The 15,355-nt window shown below is 39.6% G+C and overlaps 1 protein-coding gene and 1 long non-coding RNA gene across 3 annotated transcripts in view; both read right to left on the bottom strand.

Moving 5' to 3' along the window:
* The window catches only part of VEZT (vezatin, adherens junctions transmembrane protein), a 50,385-nt gene that overhangs the window by 34,825 nt on the left and 205 nt on the right, over window positions 1-15,355 (bottom strand). For both annotated transcript variants that reach the window (XM_021390021.1, XM_021390100.1), the window contains exon 2: window positions 587-721. In XM_021390021.1, the coding sequence (XP_021245696.1) occupies window positions 587-721 (135 nt within the window). The remainder of the gene's footprint in view (window positions 1-586; window positions 722-15,355) is intronic.
* LOC110395892 lies at window positions 5,368-15,271 on the bottom strand. The gene is made up of 3 exons (XR_002436678.1): window positions 15,032-15,271; window positions 7,702-7,964; window positions 5,368-6,295 (listed from the first exon to the last, which is right to left on the bottom strand). It is a non-coding gene; the product is annotated as an uncharacterized LOC110395892 (long non-coding RNA).

Raw genomic sequence — 15,355 nt, 5'->3', positions numbered from 1 at the left:
TACAAAAATGATCATAAAAATTAATTAGCCTTTATTTAAAATAATAGAGAAATAACAAGTCTGAGCTAATCAGCTGATGAACCTTGTCAGCTGTTACTATTACAAAATTGCCAGAACCTAAGCACTCTTCTACTTTCTCCTTCAGATTGGCTATGGTATTTATACTTCCCAGAAATCCTTTCTTAGTGTTTTGTTACATAGTAAGTGATATTTAGGAACTGAATGCCTGAGAAGGGCTGGGACTTACAAATACTTTGTTCCAGAAAATCACCCACGTTATTCATAGAATATCATGCTAAGCCACAGTAATAATATCCAGTAAATAATATCATTTACAACTCTTAAAGAATTCACTATCAAAGCATCTTTCTTCTCTAATTCACATAAAAGCAAAGAAACACTTCAAAATATATTGGCAGATCAGATATTCCCAAACATATTTGCAGACAACACAGACAACTGTTATTAACTTTTTAAAAAAATTATTACAGCATGAATTCCATCTTTATCCCTTCCAATTATGCCTATTTGTGAAGTAACATGGCTTTCTTTTGAGACAATAAATACTCTGAAAAAGAACACTCACTTTCTGGGCAGCATGCACAGTCCTCTCTCTCTGGCCTTCCTCTACTGCACATTGCTTTGCCTTCTGTGACACAGATGAACATACTTCAAAATCTGTGTGTCCCAAATCCTGCAGATACTCGTAGAGTGGTGAATTCTGAAAGAGTTAAAAAAAGAAAAATTTGAAAAATGCAACCAACCAAAAAAAATAACAAAACAAAACCAAAAGCCATGGGGAAAAGATATTCTCTATTTACCACAAAATATGACTACAACATGATGATGCACAGTTAAACAATGCAATCAGCAGTGAGGTATGTAACAGGAAAAAACCCATGTAGTATCACAGTAAGAACAAATAAGTCAAACTTTTGCTTTCAATCTCCCTCAAGTTTTATCTTGACTGCAATGAGAAAGGTTTTAAAAGTCAATACACAAGTCAGTGCGATGAGAAACAAACATACAACCAACCAACTTCTTCCAAAGCCATATTTTTTCCGGGTTACCTGATATTTCTGTAGCTTAAAACATACAAGAAATCAATACATAAACTAAACACTTAGCAATATATTTTAAAATATTCTTGTGTGTCTCCAGAGCACTTGATGACACTGTTTTCTTTAGCTCATAAAAACTGAATCAATACATTTTGTATCACTTCTGTTGAAGCAAACTTGAAAACTAGAGTACATTTCAAACTTCAATAAATGAAAACTCAGTAAAAACAGATTAAGGACCTAAGGAGTCTTCTACACACAAAAAAAAAAAGCCTAGAAGATGGCTTCTGCTCTCTCTGGGAACACTAGCACTTCTGGCATCACAGTTATTTTAAACAAAAAAATTACAATAAAAACCAAACAATAAACAATAACCCAAATCATGGCTTAAGGTTGCTGGCAAAACTGCTAATCAAAGAAAAGTCCTTGTGGAAATTTCTTAGAGTAAGTACGAGATTCTGATCACCATAGAGTGGGTTTTTATATTTTTAGATATTTATCTATGCAGACTTCTGCATTATCTTTTCATCCCTAACTAGATATCTAGATTTACTTAACTGTTAGCATCCACACATACAGTAATATTTACAACATATTTGGTGAAAAGGATATTTATGCTGACTCCAGTTCTACTCAGTAGATGAGAAAAGACTTCTTTTTAAGAAAACCTCTTAGCCTCTTTGCTTAGAAATTCATTTTCACTTCTGACAAACTTTACTAACATCCCACACTGATAAGCAACCTGGAGAGAACTGAGCAGGAAGAACAGAAAACATTTGAAGAATTGTAACTTACTATCAGTGAGACAAGAACACTGTAAGTAAAAGGTAAAAGCTCTATAGTAACTACCGCACAATTGTGGATGTCTGCAGAAACAAATTGTGAAAACGGTATCTACTGTGACCAAGAACCAACATGGGCAAACCTCAAATAATGGCTTGCTGTATATAAAAACTGAAGCAATCATCAATTCTAGTTCAACAAATGAACTTGTTACTGCCAGGGTTATTTTTAACCCATCACCAAAGTGCTATTTGGATCACTCTTACCTACTGAAAGCATGTAAATGCACACTTTTGCACACTCCCCTTGAGTTACTCACAATGGATTCAGAGTCCACTCAACCTGAAACTCAAATATTCATGCCAACTCACAGCTCTGTGCAGGTGCAGGCAGTTCCCCAACCCATGACAATGATGCTGCAAAGCACTATGCTACATTAATGACTCACTTCCTTGTGGGAATTTTCTAGTGTGACAACTCAGTCCTATCTTTCTTCCAAGTATCCTTCCTCCATCGTCAAGTACTTTTTCAAGTGCAGACAACCCTAATTAAACAATGCACTCCTAGACTGGAGGGAAGAAGTTATGTTTCTCTAAAATTACAACATGCCTCTTTGCCAGAATTACTTAATTAAAATGGAAAAGAAAACATAATAGACCAGAATACTTCTTTTATTTAAGGCCATGTTAAATTACCTCAGCAATTTTGGGACAAAACTTAAAATGGAATGGACACATATAACCTTGCCTTCTTAAAATGGTCTCCGTACAAAGCAGGTGGCACAGTGCCAGCACCCCTGAACAGCTCGAACCTGCACACATCAGAGGCTCTTAGGGTAGTGTGGATATTTCAGACAGAACCAGTGAGAATGTTTCAAGCTTAGACAAATGGGTGTAGACAAAACTCCAGGGAATTACAGGCCTACTGGTCTGACCTTTGTACCAGAGAAGGCAATGGAGAAGGTCATCTGGAGTTCCATCACTCAGCCTGATATACCTCTACAACAAGAAGACCCATTTAGATGAGGTAAAGACTATGAATACTTCAATTTTAGTAACATGTTTCACATTGCTTCCCACAATATTCTCCTGGAGAAACTGGGTGCTCATGGCTTGGGCAGGCATTACAGTTCTGTGGGTGAAGAACTGCCTGATGGCTGGGCTCAAAGTCACAGTGAACGGAGTTCAGCCTGGCCACACAGCAACCAACAATGCTCAGTGCAGGGTGCTACACATGAGTCACAACAACCCCATGCAACAGTATGGGATGGCGGAGAGCGGCAGGAAAGGTGCCCGGCAGAAAAGGGCCTGAGGGTGTTAGCTGACAGCTGGCTGAACGTGAGCCAGCAGTGTGCCCAGGTGGCCAAGAAGGCCAATGGCATGCTGGCTTGTATCAGACACAGTACAGCCAGCAGGACTAGGAAGTTACTGTGCCCTTGTATGCAGCGCTAGTGAGATTGTGCCTCAAATATTGTGTTTTAGCATGAAAACAAACAAAAAGGCTATTTCACCTCAGTAAACTGGAAATCCTGCTTTTTTGCTGTCTTCAATTACAACAATAATCTCAATTATGCTTGTCACAAGCAAGACACAAGACTATTTTTTCTCTTTATTGATACTAACTTAAATACAGACAGCTGTCAAAATACTTATACCAAGGAGTTTTTCCACTACTATCTTAGAGTATACCTTCTTGCCCTGGGGCCTTCCGTGCACTGCTTTCTCCACTACAGTGGCAAGGCTAGACAGAATCCATCCAGCTAACCAAATAATGCTAGAGACACTGGTGATATTAACAGTTCTCTGTTGTGGAAATAAGGTAAAATTACTTCTCCTTCTGGGTCACTGCAGAAAGACCACACAGCTGATGGCTTGTCATTACAAGGGATTCAAGCAAGCACCCACCAACTCAAAAGGAAACGCAAACTTTGTCTTTGCTAATGATCCAAAACCACCACAGAGCAAATATTCAGATTGAAAAGCAATCTGTCAGCATTCCAGGAGAAGAAAAAGAGAGTTTTTTATTCTGGTTGTGTAAGGTCACTTCAAATGTGCAGGGCATGGGAGGGAATGATCCACGATGAGATCATTTTCTTAAAAGCTGATCAAGAAAAACAGCGTAAAGCTGTTTAGATTGGTTCCATTTCACCACAGGAATGGATGAAAGAAGGCAGAGGAAGAGACAGACAGCAAGAGAGACTCCGTCCACCAAAACCAGAGAGAATCAGCTAAAATCGTGAATGCTATATTTAGTAAGTGAAATACTGCAGATCTAAGGATGCCTAGTTCTTCTCTCTTTTCACAATATCAAAACCACAAAGTTAACTTAGTCAGTAAAAATCAAAACAAAACAAAAACACCTCTTCAAACATTTATCAGACATTAGACCCTAGTTGTGATAATCTCATTTGTTCTTGTAATCAAGATAGAATACAGCACCTTACTAGGTTTTACTTAAAATCCTTCAGATTAACTTTTCAAAGGCTTTTAAAATGTCTCCATTATAGTTTGACTTGAAAATTTTTAATACTGCTGGGAACTAGAAATATTTTTTTTGATTATTGAGTTGGCAAATTATAACTGATTAAAATTTAACCTGAATGTTTATCACATTTCAAGTAAACATGCAATGTACTCTGAGTTTCTCAGGAACTTGGGCTTTGGCAACCCTCTTCTAGCAGACTTTCTCTGGCCACATATTTCCTCTCCCCCGTTTTTCTTAAGAGATTATTAGCTAAATTTACAGTCCACATTGTAAAATCTCATTTTTTATTAACTTAAATGAAGAGGAACTATGCTCTGTGCTCTAAGTAAAAACACCATCTTTCCCTTTTCTAAATCCATAATACCATGTAAGATGTGGGTACAGAAAGAACTAAGAACTGGGTTGAAGCCTCTGTGAAATTAGATTACTAAGAACTTTAATGAACTGATCATAAAAATCTTCCATTACAAGTGAGCTCTCTTGCATAGCCCACTCAGCTTTACAGTTTGTTCATTCATAAAATGTGAGGTTTACACCTCCTCTTTTATTAGAAATACCACTTACATAATGCGTTAGCCTATGCTAACGTAAACACGCAAACTATTTATTGACATTACATTTAATGTAGATACTGTCTGATTTCAAGTGTTACTGACAAGCCTCTCGCTTGCAAAGCTGTGCAGTCTGCATAACTCACTGAGGATTTCTTCAACCGGTACTGTCAAAGAATTAATATGCAAGCTTTCCCTTGCAATATGATAGCATTAAAATACGCTACCCTATATATTTTAATGTTTTAAGATGAGCAACAGAAACATAATTAGAACTTACAATCCTTACAAAGCTTTAAAAACCAATACTTTAATCTCATAATATGTATGATGTCTGATAAATCACAGCCTTGAATTTACAGGATCTGCTTTTTTGCCTCCTAATTTTCTTTCTTAATACTCTTGCATTCATTTTATAACAGTCCAATATTAAAAAATGAAAATTAAAATAAACAACCTCACAGTTGTTTTTGACGTTTATCCACATATTATAGGAGCAAGTTTTAGTTTGAGAAATTCTGGACATAACAGAAATGTATCCTTGCAATAAGTGGTAGGTTGTAATACAAAAAAATGTAAGTTAGTCTTGAAAGAAAGCTTTTTAGTTAGTCAAAGGGACAGCAACATTGTTTCAGTGGATGGTTTGATTGGGAAATGTAAAATATGAAATTTCATCTTCCTATTAATACAGAATCACATTATCCTAAAGGAATCTATTTCTGTTTATTTCTCAATCTTTAACTTCACATTCAACCATAAAATTGGAAACTAGCTGTTAGAATAGCTAGTATTGCTCCTGCTTGACAATCAGGTTCACTTATTCACTGCTAGTTGCCTCTAGTAGAATTACACAGTAATTAATGATTTACAGACTAGAAGAGAAAAAACATCATCATTCAGCCCATTCCATCACCATCATAGCACCAGTTACTGATGGGAAACGCCATCTAAAGCAAACATTTCCGACCCAGAGCCCACAGGCCACACACAGCCCTGGGACAGCCAGTAATGAGACCCCAAAATATCGTCAACTTTATTATGTGATTTTTTGGTGATATTTTTCATGAATCGATGGTGTGTAGCTTGATTGTGGACCGTGCAGGCAGCAACTGAACACTGTGGAGGGGAGGGCACAGCTCTGGGCTAACTCCGCCTCTCATGCCCGCCACACACTGACAGTGGAATGAAAAAAACAAACCACAAGAAGTTTTGTTACTATGGGTATATTAATTATATATTTTATATGCAGCCCGTGCCAATTCCTCTTCACTCAGTGTGGCCCAGACAAGCCAAAAGGTTGGACCCCCATGATCTAAAGCAAGTGAGGATACCAAGATAGGGTTTTTCAGCAATATGTTGTATTTATTTCTGAAGTTTCTTCAAACTCGTGTCTTCAAATTCACTTTCTGAGATCACCTAGATACAAGAGAGAGGCGTTACATTTACAATCAGGATATAATCTTATTATGCTACTTGTCAACAACAAGTTCTTGAGATGGAGAACAGCTCCAGGACAGCCAGTAAAGAAGAAGCCATTATTCTTTTGTGCACTTCTTACAGACTAGACGAGGATCTGGTTAGTAAGTGAAACAGCTTGTCTGATATGGTTGATGCACTGAATGGGAATAAGCTTTCTCAGATTTTAAGAATTTGGGTTTTCTGGCAAGAAGAACAAAAACTCCTGCTTATTTCTGTATGACTTTTCTAATTCACTACTTTCAGTCACACTGCAAAGCCATCGAATTGTAAACAGAAATTTATAATACAGAGTAGGTTTATATAAGCTCACAAGTCCAGAATCAAGAAAAAAAAAACCCTTTCCTCCTTATTCACAGCTCCCTTAGCCTATGTATTTTACATTTCACTCAAATCCTTATGTTTAATGACAACTGTCTTTTTTGACTGTTGAAAGCAGTTGAGTCTCATTCTAATCCCAAGATTCTGTTCTTCACCCCTTTTCCAAGGTTTATTTCAAAGCCACTTTCCACATAGCACTGACTTAGAAAAAAACCCAGCTCCTAAACTGAACCAAAGATCAAACATCTTGTTCACAATTCTAAGCCTACAGCAAAAATAAATATCAAAACCAAGTCAAATATTAACAAAAAATCAAGTGCATAATGCTGTATACTGCTAGGCGATGGAAAGGCTGTTATCATAGAGCTGCAGAAAAGAGCTTATTTTTTATTAACATCTCCTCAAACATCTTTGTCTATTGAAGCCTTGCAAGCACAAACGTTGCACTTCAATATTTATGGCATTTTATGCATATTCTGAGAAAAACTTTAGTAATCACAAATAATAAAACATAGTTAGCTTTCATGTTTTTGTTACAGTAGCAGCTGAATATGAAAGCCACACCCAAATTATTTTTGCTGATGCATTGTGAACTAAATGACTCAGGATTTCTCTATTAGAGATTTCTCCATTAGAGATGGGGTCTTCCCACACCCAAAATTCTTTACTAAGATAAAATTTACTACCTAGTAACCCCCTGCTCCAGTTTCCAATCATAGCTAACGGAGCAGAATAACCTTAAAAGTAACATTTAATGTGACTGCACAAAATAAAGGGTTTAAAGAACTCTTCTTAAAATACAGAAATGTTTTTCAAAGCTGAAGATTCTAGTAGTCCAGGATCACCATCAAACAACCTTCAAAATGACTACAAGCTCTGAATTCTCAGTTTAAAAAAGATTTTACTTCTCTACGAAGCCTAACAGATTAGCTTAACAGGTGGCAAAACTTACAACCAAATAAACTCTATTGAAATCTCTCCCCCTCTCTCAAAACATAACTTGAAGAAGTTGAGCTAGCACTTACAGACAACGCGATCTTTGTCTCCTGGAAGAGGGTATTCCATTTTTCTCTCCTGTACTGTTCCCACGCATCCGACAGAATCTCGCCCACCTCCCCGTTTCTTTCCACTCGTCCCTCCAGGATGACCCGAGCCGAAGACGAAGAGTAGCAGTCAATGCAGTCGCACCTGTGCTCCTGCACAGTAGCATTTTCCTGACAGCATCAGCGGATGCAGTTTGAAACTTCCCAGGACTGTGCAATTTCTCCTGACTAATGTGGCTTTATAACTGGGGGAAGGGAGGCGAGGATGACAGATTGTTAAAGGCTTTTAAAAAGATACTGCCTGAAAGAATTACTGCATATCGATCTTACATGAAGTCATTAATAAGATTTCCCAAACAACAGTATTTAAAAGCCTTGGTCTTATTCTCCTGGCTGGCAACTACCTCCTCCTTTCATCCGACTGACAAGCAGCCAGTCACTGGCAGAGCTAATATTAGACTGACTTCAACAGTGAAAGAATCATTTACATTTTCTATTCTGTTTTCACTGCCACAGTAGGCAGGCTTTGGTCTCTCCAGTGCTATGCCACCACGTGATTTAGAACCAGTTTCCGAGAACTACTTTGAAGCCATAATGTATTCCTGGATATTTTCTGATGCACAGTATATCTCTAATTGCATGCGCTTCTGCATTCTGAAGAGCTTTATAATCCATGCATAGTTCCAAGTCACTGAACTTGTGGAAAGGGAAAGCTCTTTCCTTTGCATTTTCAGCAGGAGGTGGCACTTTACTGCCATAATGGAAAAGTCTCATGGAGAAGTCTTACGTGCAAGGAAAGCTCTGAAACTTATTAATCCAAAGCTCCTGTTACTATTTACCCAATCAAAAATGGACCTGAGAATACAAAAGCTGAGCAGGACCTCTCTGTCAAGGACAGAAATTAATAGTAACTGAAAAACTGAAGGCAGAAGTGGTAAAGGTATCTTCTCTGGAAGACAGGGAAAGAGGCCTGCCATGGATCTGGAGCCTTGGGCGGGAAGTCACTGATTGCACAAGCCACCACACTGAGCTGTCACGTGAAACTCATAGCTGGTTTTATGCTGGTTACTAATGCTTACAGATTTTACCTTTCATTTACATGTAAAATGAAATTCATTAGCTTAATGTATCTGACTGGTAAGCCAATAGAGTATTTCTTGGTTTGTCCCATCCAACCGAGCACAGTGATACATTTTATATTTCATTCAAGTGTCTCAAGGAAGTTGGCTCATGACAAAATGGTGATAACAGTGCTACAGTATTAACCCTCCTCTAAAAATGACCCCAGAGCAATTAGCACAGAGGAGGATTCCAAATTTTTGGACCAAGAGTCCTAAAAATAAATTACTGCGGATCACCATGTACTTTTGTCTTCAAATTTCCTGTTAGAAATAATAATGCCAATATGGGTTTGCACACCATATGGCCCATATAGTACCTTCCTCTTTCTGCTTAGATAAGACATTAACGTTATTCAAAAATGTCTGATGAGTGTCCTTGGCACCCACAATCACCAGAAGGTTTCTTACATAGTTTTAAGCTGGTAGCTTCTTCTATTTTCACTCTGGTATCACCTGCCTCCTCCCAATAATGTGGTGAAAAGAGAGCACAGCCTGTCCTCCCTTTCCTCATAGCAGGCTGCTGAGAAGCAAAACAACTGGATTAGTCCATTTGCCACTGGCTCAGGTGCCTCTACAGTGCACTGCAACTTGCAGCAGAGGGATCGCTCCAGGCTGCAGTTACACGGCCAATTTAATCTGACATTAGCAGCGGGTGCAGATGAAAGGTGCAGTACCATTTCAGAACACTAATGGTAATATTTATACAGCCAAGTGGTGAGGCAGAACATGGAACAATCTGACTGAAAAAATAAAATCAAGGTATTTTTTTCCCCTCCCATCTTTCTTAGCCACCTCGTTTATAGTCAAGTCAGCCTCAAGATCCTGCTTACAGTTCCACTCACAAACCTTTGCATCAGTGTAAAGAAGATCTCAACATTCAGTGACAGTAATCCTGCTGAGGGAGCACTGCAGACACCAGCACTGACACTATGTCAACATTCTTTTCCAGTTCCATTTTCATAACTTACAACATTAGAGACTTGGAAAAAAAAAAACACATTTCTAACCCTGCCACATGACAAAAATCACTTTGTTTAGGAAGTCAAAGTCCCTTTCAAACTCAGCAATCCTGTGACTCTGTGAGCATAGCTTTAACAGCTACCCAAACGTAAAATAATATTGCACAAGCTCATTAAAATATAGGACAAATGACTTAGCTGGAAGCAGGACTATGGAGCTGAAAATGCACTTACGGAATAATATTTGGATCACCATCCCAGTGTTCTGAAAGAATGGGCACATTAGATCAAAGATCCAACAGAAAAGACTTTTTAAATAAATCTACAAACTCACAAGTGGAAAACAGCAAACACGCTGCCAAGGAGAAAAAAGCAATTTGCCAGTTCTACGAATCTGATCAAAAGCTGCCATGCTACTGCAAATAATTAATCTTTCTTGCAAAATTCAAAGACAAAGAAGAAAACAGATCATCAGCAAAGATACCACATGAGTTCACCAGAGGTAGACAGCATCAAATCCTTTGAAGAGACAGCTCATTTTCTAGATAATGGAAACTGAGGAAGTTTGTATGGATGTTTGATACCACTCCTTGTGAAGTATGGGCTTTCAATACCATGCCATACCATTTAAGATAGGAAATGAACCAAATGCATAAATGACAGAGATCACAGTGGGTTATGTGGAATGGAAAACCATCAGGTCAGACAGTTAGAAATGGGAGTTCCTCCAGAATCAGTCTTAGACCAAAGCTTCGTCTTCACACGAAGAGAACGCTAACAAAATTTCCTGATAACATCAAGTAACATCATGTGTAGAAAAGCACTGAAATATCATACATAAAGAACTGGATGACCTCGAATGGGCATCTTGAGTAATAATGGCATGCAAATTAATGGTAGACAACAGCAAGATCTTACATACAGTGACTAATACAAACAACTTCTCCAGTAATGTGGAAGCTGTTGATTAAAGTACAAACATGAGTAGCACTAAAACTGAATCAATGGTATGAACACCTAAAAAAGTTGCCTGTAGGCTTCAGATGCAAGGATCAAAGTATTCCCAGCAGAAACAAGTGCAGATAGTTGTACAAGACCCCAGCAAGAACACCAAATACCATACTACAGGCTCACGTAAAGAAAGATGAACTCAAGTCTGAAGCAGTGAATAACAGGAACGTCTGTTTTGTTTTTGTCTGTTTTTTGACTGAATATATTGGATTAGTCTGTTAAGCAAAATCCTTAGCCAAAAGTATTTCTGTGAATACATTGAGAGGTAAATTCCAGAGATTTAAAAGAACGGTGTATGCTAATGGACAACATTAGCAGAAGTGCAATTATAAAGTAGCCATGAATAAATTTTAAGTCAGAAAATAGATGGCAGTTACTACCAAAACAATGAAGTTCTGACACAGTCCTCTCATTGGAATAATGATGTATAAATTTAGACAGTTTTAATAAACACTTTAAATATCCAAAAATAAAAAGAAATCAAGGAACAAAGTTTGTCCAAACTAACAACAACAACACAAAAACAAAAGCAATTCCAGTCTCACATCAAAACACAGCAATTTTCCAGTGGACTCAAGGGTGCCATTGCTCACACAGTCCATTAACCAACTTAGAAACTACCACTGCACAGGGTACACTACACCTTAACTACAGCATTCTGTCTTCTAGCCCACTTTGGGTTGTGATAACCTCATCTCAAGAACTTATCATCAAGTTTCCTCGATCCTACCTTATGATCTTTAATAAAATAACAGACATGGATAAAACATCTTTTCCATGATCTGCTCTACATTAAAGCAATTTTTCATATGCCACACTGCTGGCAGACAAATATATGCCAACCATATCAGGGGTACTTCTGTGTTTCTTGAGTTCGGCCCCTTCTCCCCTAATATTTGTAGCATTTTCATTGAAAGAGCAACTGACTGTAAAGCAGAACAAATGCAAGGTCTGAAGTTAAGAAGTGAGAATGGAAGTGGAACAAATGTAAAAACTTGGACGGAAGAGGACTATGCAGTCAGTGAATGAGAATCTCTGGGTGCTGCAGGAATTCACTTATAAACTGGATAGAGGCTGGCCAACACTTCTGGATCAGTAAATTGACTGTCACTCATTGTTATTCAGTCACAGTGATCTGTGCTGGCTCTTGAACTTCTGCACGCAAGACACTGCTTTCCCAGGGCAGTGATACCTTCCTCATGCTTTTCTTCCTTCAGAGGTATTTGATAAAGATCAGTGGTCTTCAGAAGCTCATAAATACCTTTCAGTGAACCATCATCTGTTTGATGCTGCAAAATTTATAATGCAGGCAGTTGTCATTGATGTATTTAAGCCTGACGGACAGAGCTATGACTTGAAAAATGTGCAGTAAATAACACTGGACATAATCGCAATGTGGAACAGGCGAAGCAAACCCCATCCTGTCTGAGCACAGAAAATGCAAAGGAGCTCTTCTTTCCTAGTTATGCATTTGTTAGAACACCGATGGCAACATTTCTTTGATATAAGAATTGTGATTAAGAATACTAACTTTCAGGAACGTAGGAATTTTTTGAAAGCTGTAACAAAGAACCTTTTCCTCAGACTGGTGCACTTGCAATAGGTGATGGCAACCTCAAGCATCATTCTCAAAGACCTATGCTACTTCGACCCACTTTGACTCAGGAGACCAGCATGCCAGGCACCTAAACAGGCCCAGGGAAAGACCTGACTATTCAGCAGGAAGAGAACAGCTTTCAGCATGCTCCTAACCAGCTGAAAGGCCATACTGGAAGCGCCTCATGAACATGAGGAATCTAGCAAATTGAGTTATCCTGTTGTTGTACGACGGTCTTCACATTGTACTTGCAAAGAGAAATAGTAAACATAAATGGAATGGAAAAGTATAAAGATTACCAGGCAGGTGTCAAGGGCATTACAAGAGAACACTAAAGTGCTGTACAGCTGACAGGTGCAAGGAAGCACACCACTAGAGCAGCACAGCCAGGTAGTCTGCTTCTTCATGTTAACTAATGCAGATACATGAATTCCAAAGATTTAAAAAACACTGTATCCAGTAAAAGGATTATTGTTTTCATACCTGAATACAATATCAGTGGCACTCTTCCCATGCATAGCCCGGGGAGCCTGCAAGACCCTCATACCCATAACACACATCACCAAAACCACTGACCACAAAGCTGCCTCAGCCTCTCTCTGCCTGATCTACACTGAAGTAACATCATATTCATCTTTTCCTAAGAACGTTGTCTATCTTTTCCTGATAATTTTAGTGAAGCAAAAGAAATAAGTAACTCTGATTACTTCTCTGATGACAGCGACAGGATCCAAGGAACAGCATGGAACTGCATCATGGGAGAGTCAGGCTGGGGAACAGGAGAAGGTTCTTCACCAGAGAGTGGTCAGGCACTGGAACAGGCTCCCCTAGGTCAGTGAGCAAAGCCCCACGCCACTGGAGTTCAAGCATTTGGACAACGCTTTTAGACACAGGGTTTGAGTTTTTTGTAGTTTGTGCATGGAGCCAGGATACTTGGTGATTCTATGAGCTGCTTTCACATTGGAAGACTTTACAGACCAGTATCAACAAATATTAGTGTAAGGCGCTGGCTGTTCCTATACAAGTCATACTGAAACAGAAACCTTGTCTTCCAGCATGAGTGAAGAGATGTTGAGTCATACTGTCTCGGTACCTTGGTGGACAGAAAAGAAAAGGAGGAGAAAGAACATACTAATGGTATGAGACAGAGGTAGAAGTGCAGTAGCCTCTGAGCCCACACACTCGTATGTTTTCCTCATAGCATGCAGTCTCAACAGAACTGCTATCTCAAGAGCTGTCTAACATCTTGGCATTTCTCAGTGTTCTTCCTCTGTCATGAGTATCTCTAATCTTACAAAAGAGGCCTCAGACTAGGAGTTGTCAAGAACACAAAAAGATGTTCTCCCTGCTTTGTCCATTTCTTTCTTTATGCTAATTCCCATGTTGTCATCCAACGTACAAATGCATTCCAAGGAAACTATCCAAAGACACTAAGACACGATAAGAAAACAACAATTAGACTTAACGCAAGCAAGAAACAATAAGAAAATGCACTAAAACTTCCACAGATGTTCCCAGGAATAAGAAGAGTTCAGCTGCTTAGAACAGGAAGACTATCTTAAAACACCTTCCTATGGTTTGAAGGTATGTGCAAGTCAGGAGGAGTAAGAGAACATGACCAGCGTTGTAAACAAAGAGCTGATGCAATGAACATGGCTAAATCTGTCACCACTGCTTATAACGTTGTCCAATATTTTGCTCACAGGAGCGCCAGAAGCTCAGAGAAAACAGCCACTCACAGTAACCTAGGTTCACATGCTGAAGGTCTCCTTGCAATAGTGACAGCTGACATGGGAAGAAGATAAACTGGACAATATTATATGAAAATGTAACAAGTGACACAGTAAATTTTGCATACGCACACACACTTGATACAGCAATGCACCAAGGAACTCTAATAGAGAAAGAAATGTATTACCAACACACACAGAAAATAGTCAAGTGCAAATGCACATGCCAGGAACTCTTATTCCCTACACAGGGGAACTTCTCCAAGCTGCCTGAACTGTGAAACCATAAATCAAACATCGCTTCTACGGAAGCAGTAAGTGCAGAGGGCAGCCACTGCACCTGTGAAATAAATTCTCACCAAAGATTTACACCATTCGAGGAAGTGATTTAACATCACAGCAACAGAAGGAACAGGCACTACTGATAGCACTCAAGGCTGATTGTGGATAAAAACTTTGTGCTTCAGACCAAAACCATGAGCAAGCAGCACTTACATAGCTGGAAAAAAAAAAAAAAACATTCTTTATGTAAAGAGCTTTTGATGTCTTAATAAAACCAGAGGCTTTGTTATTATAATCAATTACTTTAAAGACAATATTTCTGCATACCTGCATTTTCTATATGCCTTAAGAATAGTTATGGCCAGCACAGACATGCAGTGACAGCGATCTACTGCAAATCGATCCCGTTTTGTCACTGGATGTATTTAACCAATGATAAACAACGTATTTACCCACTGATTTAATAAGGTCTACACGGTACAGTAGAGATATTTAAGAAAAAGAGCAATGTATGATGCAACACAATGCTTTCCGCAGCCTGTAAGCAATACAGCCGTTAGAAAGACGGGGCAGTTCCAGCACTCACACACGGGTGTGCGTGTGCGCACGCACCTCTCCCGCGAGTTAGGCTGGTTTCCAGACGCGGTTCATCGGCCCAGAGGGCTCGGACCCTTTGTCCACTGCCCCATCTCGCCACGCAGAACAGCGCGCTGCCCGCACACCTCCTTCCCCTCATTCCCTTGCCCGCGGCTCCGGCTCCGCGCTTTCCCCCCATCCCGGCCCTGTCGCTGCCGCCGCCTGGCGCGGCCCTCGGGCCTCCCGGGGCGGCGCTCCCCTCCGCGGCCCCCGGCCGCGTTCCGCGCACAGCGGTCACCTGGGGCCGCCCCCGCGGGCCGCGCCGCAACGCCCCGGCGAGGGGCGGAGAGACGCGGGCCC

This window comes from Numida meleagris, chromosome 1 (genome assembly GCF_002078875.1).
Source record: "Numida meleagris isolate 19003 breed g44 Domestic line chromosome 1, NumMel1.0, whole genome shotgun sequence".
NCBI lineage: Eukaryota > Metazoa > Chordata > Aves > Galliformes > Numididae > Numida > Numida meleagris.
This window is presented reverse-complemented; position numbering and strand designations above follow the sequence as displayed.